This window comes from Ostrea edulis, chromosome 5 (assembly GCF_947568905.1).
Source record: "Ostrea edulis chromosome 5, xbOstEdul1.1, whole genome shotgun sequence".
NCBI classification, from domain to species: domain Eukaryota; kingdom Metazoa; phylum Mollusca; class Bivalvia; order Ostreida; family Ostreidae; genus Ostrea; species Ostrea edulis.
In genome coordinates this window covers 92181067-92200200 of record NC_079168.1, presented here as the reverse complement: position 1 = coordinate 92200200, position 19134 = coordinate 92181067, and the positions used below count along the sequence as shown (strand labels likewise).

At 34.7% G+C, this 19134-nt stretch overlaps 1 protein-coding gene across 2 annotated transcripts; it reads left to right on the top strand.

Annotated features, from left to right (window-relative positions):
* Window positions 1–460: 460 nt before the first annotated feature.
* On the top strand, window positions 461–18917 carry LOC125649363 (F-box/WD repeat-containing protein 5-like). Of its 2 annotated transcripts, XM_048876853.2 has the most exons (8): window positions 483–583; window positions 3465–3588; window positions 5123–5368; window positions 10365–10548; window positions 16715–16854; window positions 16953–17632; window positions 17716–17928; window positions 18201–18917. In XM_048876853.2, the coding sequence occupies exons 1-8, from the start codon at window positions 504–506 to the stop codon at window positions 18487–18489; spliced, it is 1956 nt and encodes a 651-aa protein (XP_048732810.2). In that variant the 5' UTR covers window positions 483–503; the 3' UTR covers window positions 18490–18917. The 2 variants fall into 2 exon arrangements, with proteins under 2 accessions (XP_048732812.2, XP_048732810.2); XM_048876855.2 differs by lacking the exon at window positions 3465–3588 and having other exon boundaries at window positions 461–583.
* The last annotated feature ends 217 nt before the right edge of the window (window positions 18918–19134 follow it).

Sequence of the window (19134 nt, the reverse complement as noted above, 5' to 3'; positions counted from 1 at the left end):
CCAAACCAGGTTAATTCTGGGGAAAATGGATTATAAAAAAGCGTAAACTGACCCAAACCAGGTTATACTCGTATAACTTGCCCCAGAATTAAAGTCATTCCTTAATAATTTATGAAATCATCAAGGCAAAATTTCTAACCTCAAAATACTAAGATTTCTTACCAAACTTATGCCGTAAAATTTCAATTTCGTATTTGATGGGTGATTATCACCACAACACCACAGATAAACTTATTTCGAAAATATGTGAAGAAATTACAAACTGCATTTCCATTATTTTAAATGAGTCACATTAAATAATGTTGCGCTCACTTTTTTTTTTTCAAAAGGGCATTTTTCAATGAAATATATAGTGAAAAAATGAAATGATGACTCACTTATGGCCACATACTGTACGCTAGTATCATTTCATTTCAAACACTGCATAAGTTTGTCTTGTGTTAAACCCACGAAATCCTTTTCACTGATCGAATAGATGCAGGTACAAGTTAATTTGTGTTCGAATGACGACCGACGAAATTCGAAATGTACCTGTGCAGTTTGTAACAGCAAATATGCCTCTGCATTGCGTAGGAGAAAGAAGGTAGTTTCCTGATTTGCTTCAATGTTGTATAACTTGGGAAGTTAATACTTTATACATCCAAAAATCGACACGACGAATTCAATAATAATGCAGTACTGAAAACGAGAATTTGGCCCTATATGCCAACAGTTTGGGAACACTTCCCCTACAGCGAGATCTCGCAAAAACGCAATTATCCCTCTTTAGTGAGAAAGTAAACATGACCATAAACAGGTATTTTGGTGTCTTTATTGGGAAAAAAACCCCCCTGCAAATTCCTTGCAATGCTGAATAAGTGCGACACCTAGTCAACTAATCGCAACGAGATTTGTCAAGGCTGGATCCCTGACCAGTGTGACACAAAGTGATTCGTGAAATCTTGCTTGAATTACGGCAGCTTGTTACGATTAAATGGGTTACACTGAATCTCTTGTCCTTTTTTACTTTCAGTTTCAGCCAGTTCTAGCAATTAACAGGTTGGGAACACTTCCCCTGTAGCGAGATATTCTCGCTAAAACTCGATTATCCCTCTTTAGCGAGAAATAAACATTACCATAAACAGGTGTTTTGGTGTCTTTATTGAAAATGATGGCAAATCCCGTGCAACGCTGAATAAGTGCGACACACACTCAACATGATGCGAATTGTTTCTATGAAATTGACAACATAGTAATGAAATTGCATACCAAAGTTGCTGCGTAAGAGGAAAGCAGTCTGAAATCCAATACACATCATGAGTGTTTTTGTTTTGATTCATATATTTGCAGAAGTATCAGACATTTTAGCACTTTTTCTTCTTTTCACGTGAATCACGAAAAGATGTACTCCGCGAGTGTTTTTCTCTGTTGTACGCGATATATTTATTCTCGCTAGAGAGGGATAATCGCGTTTTAGCGAGAATATCTCGCTATAGGGGAAGTGTTCCCAACCTGATTAATGTGCACTTGGGTGACAATGCTGTTCGCTTCAAATAAGGTAGTTGACTATTAAACCAAATCTGTATCACTATTACTTGGTGTATAAGTATTTACTTAGTGTATATGTATGTAAATTCCATGAAATAAACTATCCTAAATTTTCCGTTCAAATAATGACTTCAATGGTACAATATTTTATCTCATTGAATTGAAGAGTTCTTATAGTTTGTTTTTTTAAATTAGCGATATACGAGTAGGTATTAGGATATACAGTGTATCAGTAACTAGATGAAACTCTTCAATTTCAGGAAATAAATTATTGTGCCATGGAAGTTATCATTTGAATGGAAAATTTAGTGACTATTTTCAATTTGGTATTTTCATATCAAGACAGTAAGCAATACAAAATTAATAGTGATAGAGAGTTAGTTTAACAGTCAAATCACTTATTTGAAGCGAACAGCAGTGTCGTCTAAGTGTTCATTAATTGCTAGAACCGACCGAAGCTGAAAGTAAATTTCCAGATATGAATCATGAAGGACTGCTCCGAGATTCGGTGAAGGCATCAGTCCAAATAGTCAGCCAAGCCGAGATTAGGACGTCTTATGTGATTAATATAAATATTTACCAAATAACGAAAGACATCCTTACACCACGCATGCACTTAGACATTTCTCACCTTTACATGGTGTAAATCCCACAGAAAATAAAGTTGGCTTTTTTTTAAGCCGTTGCAATGACCACCATTTCATATTTACCTTCTCAACACTGAAGAGTTCTGATAGTTTAGGATGTCTTCAATTAGATTGGTTAAAAATTACACAGTTTTCTTTTTATTGCTTTTAATTCTTATGCTTAAATGCTTTATATAAAGTAATTGTCAATCAGTAAGTTCTGTATCTCCAATCGTAGCACAACCTATCCGTGTTAAGAAGATGTGTTTCTTTTGATGTTCTGTCAACTAATTTGAAGTGAAATGCCCACTGTCGCTTGAAATACGTGAGTGAGTCATGCTTTGTTCTTCAGCTTCATGCATTGTTAAGTTACAAAACCGGAAAACAATTATGTCGTAAGAACCATTTAAGCATTTTACCCAATTTAATGAATTGATATCTTAAAAAAGTTATGGGTAATGTTTTTTTTACATTAAAAAAAAGCAATACTTAAGAAAGTTATAACTTCACACCAACAGAGGCCTGGTTTCTTTATATATAAGGCTCAAGTAGGCACCTGCCTACAGTGTTTTTTTTCATTTTCAAAACACATTTTCGTCCATAAATGTTTGCAAAAAATGATATATATTCATATTATATTTCTAGTTTTTAAAATCGGATATAGAATTATACCGTTGGGCCTTTTCTTTTATAATGTGTTCTACATGAATAATGGTTATATATATTTTTAATAAATTTATGGCGATCACAATACTCACTCGACTCGGTTTAAAAATCTTTGAAAAGTTGCTCAAAATGTAATGTCTATTGCAATTATTTTGATGCTCAGAGTAGTGCAAATGAGTCCTAATATTTCAAAAATATGTTATATTTATTTTCATCCGAACTCTCCCCAGTGGAAGGGGGCGACCCCCTCTCACACCTACCCCCAACTCGGCGTTTCGTGCCTCGGTGAAACCTTCATCTTTCGGGCCTACATATATTGAAATAGTCCTAGCTATGCCCTGACCAATGACTGCATGAAAATAAAAAGCTGTGGAAAGAAATTAGACTTGGCCTCGTGAAAGGTTTAAATACTGTTATGGGTCTGTTGATAGTATACTAGTGTGAATTCATTGATCAAGACTCATTTTGATTAAGTCATATTGATTTGATAAGGCCTGACATAATGCACTTTTTATCATTAATTATGAATGTAGCGTATTGTAGCCTGCAATATTACAAAGGTATACTTTTCGGGGTTAAATTACAATTGATTGGAACATTTGCAACACTAGCAAATTGAGATATTTTGTTTGTTGATATTTACAGAAACACTTCTGAAGATGATTCTGATGTAGGTTCATTGTGGGCAGATATACCAGAGTCATTACTTCTGCATATATTCTCTTACCTGGACGCAAAACATTTAGTATCTGTCTCACAAACATGCAAGGTATATGCAAGTATAAATGCTAATTTAACTTTTTGTTGTAATATTTCGATAATTTTGTTGTAATATTCCAATTTGAAAAGCAATAAATGTGCCATTTTCATCCTATACTTAGTAGTAATTATACTGATTCTGCTCATATCAAACTGGCATGCAAAAATGCTTATCAATTCAATGCACTCACTCGTAACACTTAGAATTTACATACCAGACAACAACAATATGAAGGCCAAGTGTGCAGATCCCGAGTCAGGTTTGATGAATTTTTTAGTAGAATTGGCTCAATCAAAGGAAAATAGCATGAAAGTGACACTCATGACTTTGTATGTATACAAGAATAAAATTTATGATCATTCAATATGCCAAAGGCCCCCAGGTTGATATGACATGTGATGTGGATTTTAGCATGTCATATTCTCTGTGTAGTTATAAGTACCACAGAGATACTATCTTATATGGGGCATATGAAAGTGATCTACTTTGTTATGAGGTCAAACAACTGTGAGTCCCATTTTCATTCTCTATGACTGTGTAGCATTTGGCAGCGTTTTGAGAATACCATCGTTATCGAAAGCAAGTTTTATTACTTGCCTTTATGGCTGAATGGCCTAGCGCAATGATCACATGCTGCAAGGGGATTAGGTTCTGCAGGTTGTTTGTTAAACCCTGGGTAGGGGCAGAAGTGGGTATTCAAGTAGGACAGAACTTTATGTTTATATAAAGAATTCATTGCAATATCTGTTATTGATAGAATATTTCAAAAACAACCATGGGTATAGGTGGAAGTAGTTATCCATTTCTAGTGAATTTCTTTGTGGTATGTGTTTTGGTACCAGGACAGAGCCAAAATGGTCAAAGTGAATAAATGTGTTAACAAAGTTAGACGAGTCCACTTTCGATTGAAGTCTCCCCATTAATTTATAGAGGGAACATATTGTGAAAATATGAGACTTAGATCAAAACTGAGCTCATCTAAGTTTCCTGGCCCCAGACCCAGGACCCTTGCCATCTTGGTAAGGCAAAAATGGGTGTAAGTAGGAATTTATGTGAAAATTCCTCAAAAATCTTTTTCTCTTGAACTTAAAGGATACAATGTTTCCAATTAATATACAAGCACTTTCATGTAGTTTGAATTCAAGTTTGTTCACACCAGCTTACCCCAGGTCTTGGGGCCATAAGAGATTTAAAGTTTTACATAGAAATCTATTGTATATTTTGAAATCTTCTACTCAGAAACCAGAAGGGTACAGTATGTAAAATTAACATGCAAGAATCACCATTGTTTCTTTACATCATGCTCTTTATGATAAGATTGGAATTTTTATTTACATTTTTACATGCTTTGCTTTGGAAGATGCAACTGCTCAGGTGGGCAATGGGCCTCGTCTATATAATTGTCGATGATGTATAAAAATGCAAACTATTGTAATATTGAATCATATTTTTTTGTTTTTTGAATTGTATGCTTTGTTACGATCATTGTCACAGTATGAAAGCTGTATATGAATGGTACTTTTAAAATGTCCAATGTTTGTAGGTCTGGTACCGCGTGGCATATGATGAGAGCCTTTGGAAGGCATTACTTTGGAAGACCTGGAACATTTGTGGGGTGGACCTGCCTCCAGGGAAGGAGAGCTGGCATTGGGAGTACAAACGTCTTTACTTTCACTGTCCTGTGGTGCTTAGCGAGGTCCTAACTGATCACGGCGATGAAGTCCTTCATGTTAGTTTCTCACACCGAGGTGACATGTTCTCCACAACATCCAAAGATGCCTCCATAAAAGTAGGGGTTTTTATTATTCGCAAGTCATAGTCGAACACTTAGAATTTTGCCATATGTAATATTTGAGTGAGCATTTAAAGAATGATGACATGATACCAATATCTTCTTGTCAGTCCCCTATCTGTGAAACTTCGTTAGACCTTCTGTTACACTTATTTTTCCGCCTTTTTAGCCCACTTCAAGCTCAAGTGAGCTTTTCTAATCAAAATTTGTCAGTTGTGTGGCGTCATTGTAATTTTACATTTTCATCTTCTTCTCCAGAACCACTGGGCCAATTTCAATCAAACTTAGTACAAAGCATCCTTTGGTGAAGGAGATTCAAGTTTGCTCAAACGAAGGGATCACCCTTCTCCAAGTGGAGATAATCACAAAAATACAAAAATAGGATGGGGTCATTTAAATATCTTCTCAAGAACCACTGGGCCAGAAAAGCCGAAATTTACATGAAAGCTTCCTTACATAGTGGAGATTCAAATTTGTTAAAATCATGACCCCTAGGGGTAGGATGGGGATCAAAGTTTTACTTGCAGATGTACAGGGAACCAAACTTGGCAAAAAGCATCCTCAGATGAACAGTGATTTTTTTTGGGCCAAAATGCCACCGATATTCGGCTGTTTCCCCTCACTAAAATTAGTTATTTTTTCCCAATTATATATGTATGTTTTTCCCAATTTCAAATCTAGGGAAATTAGGCCATTTTAAAAAAAGGTTACCGTATATTGCTGACAAAGAGTAAATACGTTTTTTTCTTCAGTTTTATTCTCCAAACCACTGCACATGCAAAAGGTTTTGTAAAGAATATGTAAAACAATAGAGGCATCCATATAAGCAGATATGCAGCAAAGTATATAGTTTCCAGCAGTGCTCCCACTGGACCAAAATTCCCTTTCGCCACTTTTTCGGGGCGCGGCGCAAATAAGCTCATGCTTCACAATTATTTCCATCATAATATTTTATTCATTACATTACACTGATTTTAGCATTTTGAATCAGTTACATTACTTAATCATATCCAGCTACCATACCTAAACACTTCTTTCTGAAATAATAAGAAGTTGATTTGTTTGATAAATTCTATTATGGAAATCAAAAATCAGATAATAAATCATAATGATATAAATATAAACTTCGTGATGCTACACCCCTCAGTGAAAACATTGTGTACATTGCCCGAAATGCAGATGTCACAAAACATCAAGCCCAATTTAGAATTGTATCTCAACCATTCCCTATTAAATTTCCGTTTTTGTATGGAAGATTTTGCAATTTGGACAGAATCAGATGTTTGAGCAGGTGGGGTTGACAGTAAAACCAAACAGATATTTTTTTAATTTTAGACTGACTAGGGTCAGAAGCTACAAGTTTAGTGTCAAAATAGTATGGGGTGCATACTAGTCTTATGAGATTAGCATTTTTATACTGTTGCGCACCGAACTTCAGAACTTCAAAAAATTTTTTTTATTAAAATTGCTATGTCCATATCAATGGTGACCGACCGCATTGTTTATGAAATCAAACACATCACAATCAAAACATTGTAATCAACGAGCTTGGCCGCAAAAACAAACAATTCATGTATATACATTATACACAATAATACGGCCAATTTAATTACCGGTCGGTTCTGTGGTTAAGAATTGACAATTATGTGGAGATGATAACACGATAATGAATAAGAATTTAAATGTTAAACAATTGACCACAACAGGGTACACAGCTGTCAGATGTACTTTATTACATAATCACCGACTTTTTTGCAGCCATACATTACCTGCGGCTATTATCTGGCCTTCGTGACCAGCTTCTGTGTGCACTGGAGCGACGCGAGATTTCCGGTCGCACGCGTTGACTGAATAAACAGATTTTGACTGCATAAACAAACAGGTGATAATGTGTCACTGACAAAGGAAATTTTAAAATACAATTTATTGCAAAAAGGGATTTTCGCCACTTTAATTTTTTTTTCGCCATTTTTGAAAAAAATTCGCCATTGGCGAAATTGGCGAAGCCCAGCTCAAGCACTGGTTTCCAGATACACATTAAGCCATATTATATTGTTGACAATTTAGTTTGACCGCCATTATATGTAGGGTCAGGCTAATAACAGGAAGTGGCCAGTAGTATAGGGTTTTACTAAAATCTGAAAAATACAAACAGGATAGACATTCTGAAAACTTGATTATTAATATAATATTTACAAGATTATGGGTACAAATGCTGGTGAATTAATAATTTATTATTTTGTTGAAAGTAATTGGAATAAGATTTTTGAACTTCCCTTCAAAGCTACACAAGAGTCAAAATTGCATTGGCTGCAATTTCAGATACTCCATAGAATACTCCCTACTAACAAGTATTTATTCCAATTGAAAATTAAAGACTCTCCAATGTGCAACTTTTGTGGTGTTCATATCGAAACATTAGAACATCTTTTTTTTGATTGCATACAAATAAAGGAGCTATGGTGTGATGTTGAACAATGGATTTTAGAACAGTTTCATATCCCTGTAAATTTTGACAAGCTCAGTGTACTATTTGGTAAATACTGAAATAGACATATGTATAAAGTTCAAAACTTGATTTTGCTTATAGTAAAACAATATATTTTTTCTTGTAAATATCAAAAGAGTCCGCAAGTACAATGTACATATATCTGCGATTAGAAAAATAGTTACGGACAGAATTGTGGTTGAGAAGTACTTGCTGCTAGGAAACTGTAAATATGATGAATATGAAACTCACTGGCAGAGAATATGTGAAAATCTATGTTAGTAATTAGGTCTATTTGTACTTTTTCATCAAATAGGTTTGTGCTTCTTTTTTGTGTTTGATCAATAGATATATTATATCTAGATCTATTATACTTAACAAAATTTGTTACCAAGAAAATAATACCTTATGTACCTCTCTCTCTCTCTCTCTCTCTCTCTCTCTCTCTCTCTCTCTCTCTCCTGAAAAAGATTTTTACATCATGCATACACTTACATAAAAGGATAAGGTAAATATGAAATGTAGACAGTATTAGAGTTAATATTATTGAGTTCGTATTTTAAAATGAATTTAATATGTTGTGAAAATATCCATGTAACCTATCTCCCACATGTATGCAACAGTGTATGTATGATGTGAAAATTTTGTAAATAAAAAAATTATAAATTTTTTTATTATTATTTTGTTTATGAAATTAGACAATAAATATTTCTTAGAAAAAGTAAATAATATCTATACAAGGTGTGACTTCCAATACATATTTGATGTTAAATAATGATTTATTTTATGATTTTAAATCAGATCTGAAATAAACCTCAAACAAAAAAATTGTTATTTGATTATTTTATGCATCTTTACCATTTTAATTTACTATGAATGATTTTTCCCAATTTGAGGAAAATGTCGCTAATTTTTCCCAATTGAAAGGGAGAGGTGGTAGTTTGAAAAACAAAAAAAATCACTGGATGAAATTTGTTATTATGAAAGGCCATACCCATCTACAAGGGCATATGATAATTAATGAATTTGTAGTCACTTTTATATAATTAAGTTTGATAATTAATGAATTTTTAGTCGTTACATTTGAAAAGTTTTTTCTGAACCAAGCTGCTTGTATAATGATAGTTTTGCTCAAGTTTGTTTATTGCTAGGAACTGTTGCTCAGGTGAGCGATGTGGCCCATGGGCCTCTTGTTAATATAGATTTCTTATTGCAAGACATTCATTTTATGCCATGATCTATGACCTTGTAACCTTGACATTGAGAACAGCAAGGTTTCTATTGTTGTTAAGGCATCTCCATGTTGTCACTATTGTGTAAATTGAAGTTCTAGTACTCTTTCTTGCTCTCTGAAGTTTTGTTGTATGAGATCTATATAGTTTAAGGCATACCAATTTGTAACTGCATCTGTCAGATTTGCCACAACAATAATAGATCAAAATTATAGTATTTCCTGGTATTAAGATATAATATCCATCCCCTCATCCTGATATAAAATTATAGTATTTCCTGGTATTAAGATATAATATCAATCCCCTTATCCTGATATAAAATTATAGTATTTCCTGGTATTAAGATATAATATCCATCCCCTCATCCTGATATAAAATTATAGTATTTCCTGGTATTAAGATATGATATCCATCCCCTCATCCTGATATAAAATTATAGTATTTCCTGGTATTAAGATATGATATCCATCCCCTCATCCTGATATATACATTGTTTGCATATAATGAATAGGGAGTATCAGTAGGGAACATGTATTCATTTTACAGTACTCTCAGAATGTCTGCATATAATGAATAGGGGGTGTCGGTAGTAAACATGTATTCATTTTACAGTACTCTCAGAATGTCTTTTTATTTCAAAACTTATTTATCAAACTATGAGAAAGAACAGAAATAGCAAACATCAAAGAATAATAAGTCTTACCTTGTCATAAGCATAATTTTTCTTTCTCTAGAGAAATGAATTATTTCATAATAAGCAAAAATTTTATGGAATATGTTATGTTCAGAAAAATTAATGTATCCAGCACCGGTATTGTAGTTTCCATGAATTGGAATTTCATGATAAATCATAAATACCCACCCCTACCCCTGCAAATGAAGTTTAGGGGGTATACTGGAATCACCTTGTCCGTCTGTCTGTAGACATAATTTGTTCAGAGTGTATCTTTGAAATAGATGAACAGATTTGATTAAAACTTATATATACAATATGTATGTTATGTGAACAATGAAGTTGTGCATCCGCTATTTTGATATATATTTTAGCATTCAAGGAAGTTTAGCATATTTTTTCATTGTAAGAGGAGTGTTATGTTGTCATTGTTCAGAGTATATCTTGATTTAAAAAAAAACATTTATTCTTTAATGAGCACAAATTCACTATTTTCACCATCCAATGTGCCCTATGAGGAGTATTAATCTTCTTAGGATAGTTCTAGTCATCATCAAGAAAATCATGGGTTATTCACCAAAAAATTCACTATTTGTAAAGGTGTGGCAAGTGGGGTACCCTACATCTCTTAAATACAGCAAGGACTTCCGACAGCTGCTGGCATGGGACTTTACGCAGTTTTCATGTTTCAACAAGAGTGACACCATGCTCTTAGTATCTAGTGTCAAAACCACAGACTTCATGGATAGAAGAGGCTTTGTAGCCATTTTGTCACTCCCGCATAGTAAGTTTTGCTATGAAATTATACAAAACAAAAGTATTTTGTTGACGTAGGTTTGCTATCGCCTTGCAATCATTCGAATGATGCCAAAGGGGATATATCGTAAATCTGGAAATTTTTATGTAGATTGTACTTTTGTGAAATTTTGACAAAACTGTTAGATTTATTTGTGTATTTTAAAATCATGTAAGTCTGAAACATGTGACTAAATGGCTATTGGCATGACTAAATATTTGTATTTTCAAAGAAATCTTTTTCTGAATTTTTTTTACCATATCAATAAACCTGCAATATTGCCTTGCGGCAACAATATTCAAATTTACTAATTTTGAGTGTGTATGTATGTGTAACAGTACTAAATTTCCTGTGGAGTAGGGTAGTTTACCAACACTGTCTGTTAAATGCAATGATAAAGAATAATTTTACAATGTTTATCAACATGCAGTTACATAGTCAAGTGACTCTCAGTAATTCAATGTTCAAGGGCCGTTGATAAAACTTCAAGAGATGAAGAATTTTTTAGGGTAAAGGTTGAATAGAATTTTGAAATTAAAGGTTCGACTGTTATGGTTCAGATTTCTAGTAACCGAAAGTGTATGTTTATCCCAGGATGAGATGTGAATTGGCATGCCTCTAAATTATTTACTGAAAATTACTATTTCATTGTCAAGTCAAAATAAACTTCTCAAAAATATACATGATCACACAGCTATCAAGCCATTAAAATTGTACAATTTTTAAAACAATTAATGTAACCCCAAAACCTATTGGCATGACAGCTCTTGGGTTTGTTGATAACTCGTAATATAAATACAGGTGACTCTCGATAACTTGAAGTTCAAGGAACCTTGATAAAACTTCAAGAGATCAAGAGTTTAAAGGTTGAATTAAATCCGGAAATTTAACATCTTAGACTTTATGGTAGCCAAAATGCTATATCCTGGATGAGAATATTCATATTGCCGTTACAGTCTCTGAAACATTTACTTTACAATTTTTCTTTTGCTCCCCATTCATTCGCCGTGCTTTCTTCATGCGTTCACCGTGCATTCACTGTTTGTTCTCCATTCACAGTTTTGCGCACCATTTGCTCTCCGTGCACTTTTCATTCACAGTTTTGCATTCACCATTCACCAACTGTTCACATCATTCACAAAGCATTCATTGTTTGCTCACCGTGCATTCACTATTCGTTCACTGCTCAATCTTCATATAGTCTTTGGAATTCCAAAGTGAAAGGATCATTCTTCATAACAAGAATAAATAGAAATGGAATGTGTACCCAAGAGTGGAAGGAAAATCAACAGTGAAAATTCAAAGAAAACTCCCAATCCACCCAGCATCGATATCAGAAGGCTAGTTCCGTGATTGATCAGATAGTGGTTTTTTTTTCAAACACTGAAATATTTTTCCTATCTAATTGTTTGTATTTCCCTCAGTGAAATATTCTTACAAATAGGTATTTTAAATATATATGCTCAAACAGCGTTTTTGTACATTTATGTTAAGTTTGATTGCAAGCTTTGTGGTTTTTGTTCATATTCTTTTACGGGGGCACTTTTTTCAACAGTTTTCAGATCTACAAATTTTACATGCATGTGTATAACACCAAAAAGAAATATATTTCAATGACAATCGTTGCAAGTTTCCAATTTGTGACATAACTGAAAATACTGGCATGTGGCATCTACAAGTACTTCAACTTGTACAATTTATTCTTACATCATTGAGATTACAGCAACCGGGATGGGGTGGGGTGGGTGCACTTTTTCACATTGTAATTTTTCGGTTACCTTCATATGGAGATTGGTTATGCCCCCTCCTCCTTTTCCATGGTTGTAGTTAACGATGGTGGAGTACAGCTGTAGTAATATTTCTATTGAATTAACCACTCAACTCCCACTTTGAAAAGTGATGCTACGGGTCTGTACATACATTACCAGCATTTCATGAGAACGATACATTTGATACTTGTTCTATGTTTTGTTTAAACTGAATATATTCAGATCTGTATACCGTGTAGTTTCTGTGATTCTAGTCAGTTTCTTACTGAGACAACAACCGAGGAATTTTTCAAAAGGTTGGACCTAGAATTCAATGCACATGTTCATTGAAATAAACTTTCTAAAACAATATGATAGAAACAAATTGATACTCATAATCTAGCTGCATTCTTGATTAAAAAAGGAAATGCATAAAAGTACAGTATAAACTAAGGTATTTTTAATTGATGAAAAATAGACTTTGAAATATAGTTCAAACTGTACGTACATGTATGAGTGTTATAATAAGTCAATAGGGAATGACTATATATAGGCGCCACATCTCGACATTGATGTAATAAAGAACCTCCCCACTTTAGCTGTGACATATGGCCCCCGATGATTTAGTAAAACTTCAAAGTTTTATTAAATTTTGTGATTTACAATGCCCCAAGATGTTCAATAATACCTTAACTTACAGGTTTGGTATTTTATTTTACTGAAAAGTTTGTTAACATTAAGAACTATGCCTTGTTTAGAAGTCGGGGTTGTCTGTTTTTGTTAAATCTCTATTGATATTCATCGAAGGACTGGTTTTTAATGCCATTGTTTATATCATGCACAAAGTTGTCCGGATTTCTCCTTTCTATTTTAATTCTCTTTTGTAATATTAAAAGAAAATTTCATCCAAAAAGCAAGACTGGACAATCTTGTGTCCGTGATGAAATTCATAAAAATCTGCAAAACTTACACGTTTTATTTCTACCTCATTAACCTGTATTGACCTCATCTTGACCTGCAGAACATCATATCAGCCATGTGAAAATCTGTGTCACGCTAATGCTCGAAATACTCGTCAGGCCTCTCTCTCTCAATGTCTGGCATTCAATCTATTTTATCCGCTTAAAGCTGTATGATCTGGAGTTCATGTATTCAAGTTATTGATTTTCCCTTGAAAACAGCATGTAAAAGAAAACGTTTAAAAAACCTAAGTATATAAACAGCACGCCTTTGTAGGCGTCTATGAATAGTCCCACGCGCGTCAGGGGAAAACCCAACATGATGTATATAGCTCAGACTGTTAAGGTTGAAAGAGCTTATTAATAAGAGGTACTTGATAATTTTATTTTTCTTGGCTTTAACCTTATGACATGGTACTGTTGTACATAACAAAATACACAGATGATCAAGTACCTTAGAAAGTCTGAACTAGACAAGCGAGTGACTCGATTCATGCATGGCCGAGTTGCGGTGATTGAAAATTGAATAATTCTGATTAAATCAGGTAAAGCAATGTATGACATGTCTCATAAATATGTACATGCGATGATTTAACAGTGTTTTTACAAGATGGAAAATAGAATTGTCGAAATTCAGACTATACAAGTGAAACAAGTTCAAGTTATATAAATAGCACATTGTTGTGGGATTTAAATATCGCCGCCCAGCTGTGAATAAAGAAAAGCTGTATCAATTCGGGCAGTAATTCTATAGTTTTCAGGCTGAGGGTAACCATTTAAAACTGAGTTTTCTACCCTTATCTTCCAATATCTATGTGTAATAGGACTGTACACTTATTGGAGATACATCAGTGTTTAAAAATCAATTTTTCTTTGAAAAGAGGGATGGTAAAAAGGGACCACAAGCTACAGCCATAGTGGGGAGGTCCTTATGACTAGTCATTGTTAAAGGTGCTTAACAACTTCTAGAATTGCCCACTGATTATCTTATTTCCCATTAACTGCTGTTGGATTTATCATAGTCTAACTATTTGTTTTTCTTCATGCAGAAAATATTCAACAGCGTTTGAATAAACATATATCTCATAAGAAACAAATACATAATAATGCAATGTGCATGTAAAGGTACATACATTCACAGATGTATCATATTTCTCACGACACTGCATGGATTTTATTAGCCGAGTTGCAACGAAGTTGAACTCGGCTATTGGTTTGGTGATGCGGGCGGGCGGGTGGGTGGGCGGTTGGGCGTCAACAATTGGTTTCCGGATGATAACTCGAAAAGTTTACAATTTAGTCAAATGAAACTTTGAGATATTGTTGGGTACCAGGTAAGGAAGACCCCTATTGATTTTGGAGAAAAATGATCAAAGGTCAAGGTCACAGTGACCAAAAATAGAATGAAAATTTGGTTTCCGGATGATAACTCCGAAAGTTTAAATCCAAATCAAATGAAACTTTGATATATTGTTGGGTACCAGGTAAGGAAGACCCCTATTGATTTTGGAGAAAAAAGGTCAAAGGTCAAGGTCACAATGACCGAATATAAAATGAAAATTTCAGAAATATTTGGTTTCCGGATGATAACTCAGAAAGTTTAAATCCGAATCAAATGATACTTGAAGATATTGTTTTGTACCAGGTAAGGAAGACCCCTATTGACTTTGGAGAAATAGGTCAAAGGTCAAGGTCACAGTGACTGAAAATAGATTTAAAATTCCAAAAGGATTTTGGTTTCCGGAGGATAACTCGAAAATTTTTAATTTGAATCAAATGAAACTTGGATATATTGTTGGATACCAGCAAAGCAAGGCCCCTATTGATTTTGGAGAACAAAGGTCAAGGTCACAGTGAATATAGTGAATATAGATTGAAAACTTCAGACAAATATGGTTTCTGGACAGTAACTCGAAAAGTTTAAAACTGAAATTAGTTCTTCACAATTATAAATATACCACGTCATTCCTGGCTTTACAATGTATCCCATGCAACTCGGCTCATGCACCCCTGGGTGCATATACTGATTTTTTATTTACTGTTCTTGGAGGTGTTCACAAAAAGCTATATAGCTGTACTCCAGTAATATCAGCACTACAAAATTTATTCATTACTTAAATACGAATATCTCATCTCTTACCTAATTATGTAATAATTACAATGTAAGGAAAACATCCGAGATATTCCAGATAAATCCCTCATCTTGCGTTCACCTTTCGCTCACCATTCACTTTGTGCTTGTATTTGTACTCCTTTCACGTTCTGTGTTCACTCACCATTCAGTGTTCACTCACCATTCAGTGTTCACTCAACATTCAGTGTTCACTCAACATTCAGTGTTCACTCACCATTCAGTGTTCACTCAACATTCAGTGTTCACTCAACATTCTGTGTTCACTCACCATTCAGTGTTCACTCACCATTCTGTGTTCACTCACCATTCAGTGTTCACTCAACATTCAGTGTTCACTCACCATTCAGTGTTCACTCACTATTCAGTGTTCACTCAACATTCTGTGTTCACTCACCATTCAGTGTTCACTCAACATTCAGTGTTCACTCACCATTCAGTGTTCACTCACCATTCAGTGTTCACTCACCATTCAGTGTTCACTCACCATTCAGTGTTCACTCAACATTCAGTGTTCACTCACCATTCAGTGTTCACTCAACATTCAGTGTTCACTCACCATTCAGTGTTCACTCAACATTCAGTGTTCACTCACTATTCAGTGTTCACTCACCATTCAGTGTTCACTCAACATTCAGTGTTCACTCACCATTCAGTGTTCACTTGCCATTCTGTGTTCACTCAACATTCAGTTTTAACTCACCATTCAGTGTTCACTCACCATTCAGTGTTCACTCACCATTCAGTGTTCACTCAACATTCAGTGTTCACTCACCATTCAGTGTTCACTTGCCATTCTGTGTTCACTCAACATTCAGTTTTAACTCAACATTCAGTGTTCACTCACCATTCTGTGTTCACTCAACATTCAGTGTTCACTCCCCATTCTGTGTTCACTCACCATTCAGTGTTAACTTGCCACTCACAAAAGTTGCATTCACAGTTCACTCATCATTCTCTTTGCATTCGTTCACTGTGCAAATGTGGGAAATTAGAATATTTCAGAGACTGAAATTGTACAGTTAAGCAATTAATTATCAGCCCCAAAATGAAGGGCAGGTGTTTGTGTCACATATATGAATATCTAATTAACATGACCACACTATCCCCAGGCATCCTCTGTTATCTAGGTAAGTGGAAATGATGGCGTCTATACGCTACTACCACTTTGAGATATTAGGAGTGTAAAACAATGAAATATAAAACTAATGGGGTCCAGATTTCATCTCATATCAAGAACTTCAAGCCACTGAGAGTCTCCTGTACTTAAAAGCATATCTGTATGCCATAGTTTGTCATGTTGTCACTTTTTTCAGATTTACAGATTTTGAGAGTCGTTTCTATGGATCCTTCTCAGCTGTTTGGAGCCTGGCTAGATGATAATACATTTCTGGGGGGATACTTAGAAATAAGCCTGGATAGATTTGCAACCACTGTTCAGATTGAATCATTTCAGGTACCACCTTAACTGTTTTATAAGAGGTAAATTTTACATTGTTGTAAGCTTGTTGAAACATATCCTGAATGTACTGCCACACCATTCTGTGTTTTAAGGTTGATAAGAATTCACCATTACCAAATGATATTCCACCAACTGTAGAGGAAGGTGTAGGACAAAATCTGTTCACATTCTCTAGTGAAACAGCAAGTCTCATCAAATTTTTGACAGTGGCAAGTGTTACAAATCAAGTTGCAATGGAGACATCTTTAATTCAAGACAAAAAGAACTTTTTGAAAAATAAACCAGATGATGACGAGCTGTCAGATTCCGAAAATGTTTGTGGTAACTGTAACGTGAATCAAAATAATTATCAATTAAAAGATGTTGATTATGATGGTAGTTGTAACTGTGAAAAGACATTTAGGGAAGAATGGAGAGGTGTACGGTCTGAACCTTGTGCACCAGCCAGTAGTGCCAAAACGGAGGAGTGTGGACCTTTAATAGCATCAGCAGAAGATTCGTCACTTAAGAACCTGATATTTGTGACAGGGGAGTTTGCTGTTGCACTTCATCAATTAGGGATTAAAAATGTCAGTACCGAGACTTTGTCAAAGCAGATTTCCTCCACTGGTGACCGAGAAGTCGCAGACATGGAGGTGGAAAGTCACCACATGGTGGTCAACTTTAGTAACAATGATATTCATGTGCAACCTGTTAGAAAATCAGACAAACCGGATCATTTGATTGACCTTTTTGGACATGTGACTGGATTATGTCTCTCAAGTGATAACAGGTAAGTTTTATTTAAAGATTTTAAAACAACTTTTGCAAGGAAACCCATTTCAATTTTATACAATTTCAACATGTGCATTGCAGATATTTATTCCTAAACTATCGTCCATGGATTGGTAAAGTTGACAGAAATGACCCTTGGGCGACCCCTGACCTATCACCTTGTATAGAGGTCTTGGTGATTGACCTGTTGACCCTGAAGAATGAGGGTGTGCGATATGTTGGTCACAAGGGGTATTCCCCTTCCACCATGTGCTGCTTTGTATTTCTAGATGTTAGTCATGACTATGTTGGAAGGTAATGCTATTTATATAATTGTATCTTTAAAAAAAAGAAGAGAAAATGTAACCAATCAAAACCATCTAAGCTAAGTGATTTTACTTTTACATGCATCTTCCAGTAAAAGAGAGTATCATGAAAACTCATTAGAGGGAGTGGAATGTAATTTACATGAAAACTCATTAGAGGGAGTGGAATGTAATTTACATTTTGTTATAGAAGCACATGCTTCTAAATCAATAAACTGGTATTCTATGTTTTCATATTTTATGAATGCTTTTGGTTTGCAGCGGTAGTGAAGATGCTCGAGCATACCTCTGGGACAAGCACTACAGAAACAACATTGCTGTGTATGAACATTCTTGGGGGGTAGTAAATGCAGTGGGGTTCAACCCTGCCAACCAGGAGTATATGGTGACCGTCAGTGATGACAACACTATCAAGATTTGGAGGTCAAGGTCAGAGATGAGGAAGCTGGGTCCTTGTTTGGACGGTAATCAAGTCCCTGCTGTTGAAGCAGACAAATGTGTGTGGAAGAGACGAGAGTGTGAAAATGCTTGTGCAGTCCAACCAACTTAAAGAGGGCAGGCCATGTCTGTGATCAAATGAATACAATGTACTAGCATAATCCCAAGACTAAATATTATTTATTTGTAACCAATTAGTCTTTCAAAGTTTTTCAATGGTGCAAGCATGCAGTTTTAATTTTATTAAAAAAGTACACTGTACATATATTTATCATGTGTTTGTATAGTAATCCCATAATACTCAAACACCCCCACCCACACTTACAAAGGAACACAAATTTTTAGATTGAATTGTGATAAAAGTCCTTTTCAAAGACATGTTGAAAAATGTCTTCATGAGAAATTGTATATCTAATTCCATGTTTGAACCTTTGAACAGTGGACTTGAAATTAAACAAAATAAACAAAAGGTAAAAATATTGCTGATATATTCTATGTACCACACAACAGCTTTACCAAAAGTAAATGATAAATCCATTCTGTTTTGGTTGGTTAGTTGTTTGTTTTACGTCCAGTCAAGAATTTTTTTTTACTCATAGTGAGATGTCACCAGTTGTAGGTGAAGTATCGCAAAGGACCTCCCCACTTTAGCTGTAGCTTGTGGTCCCATTGTACCATCCCTCTTTTCAAAGAAATATTATTTATCTATTATACTTTTTAGTAAATATTGAACACTCCAGTAAGTGCACAGTCCTTT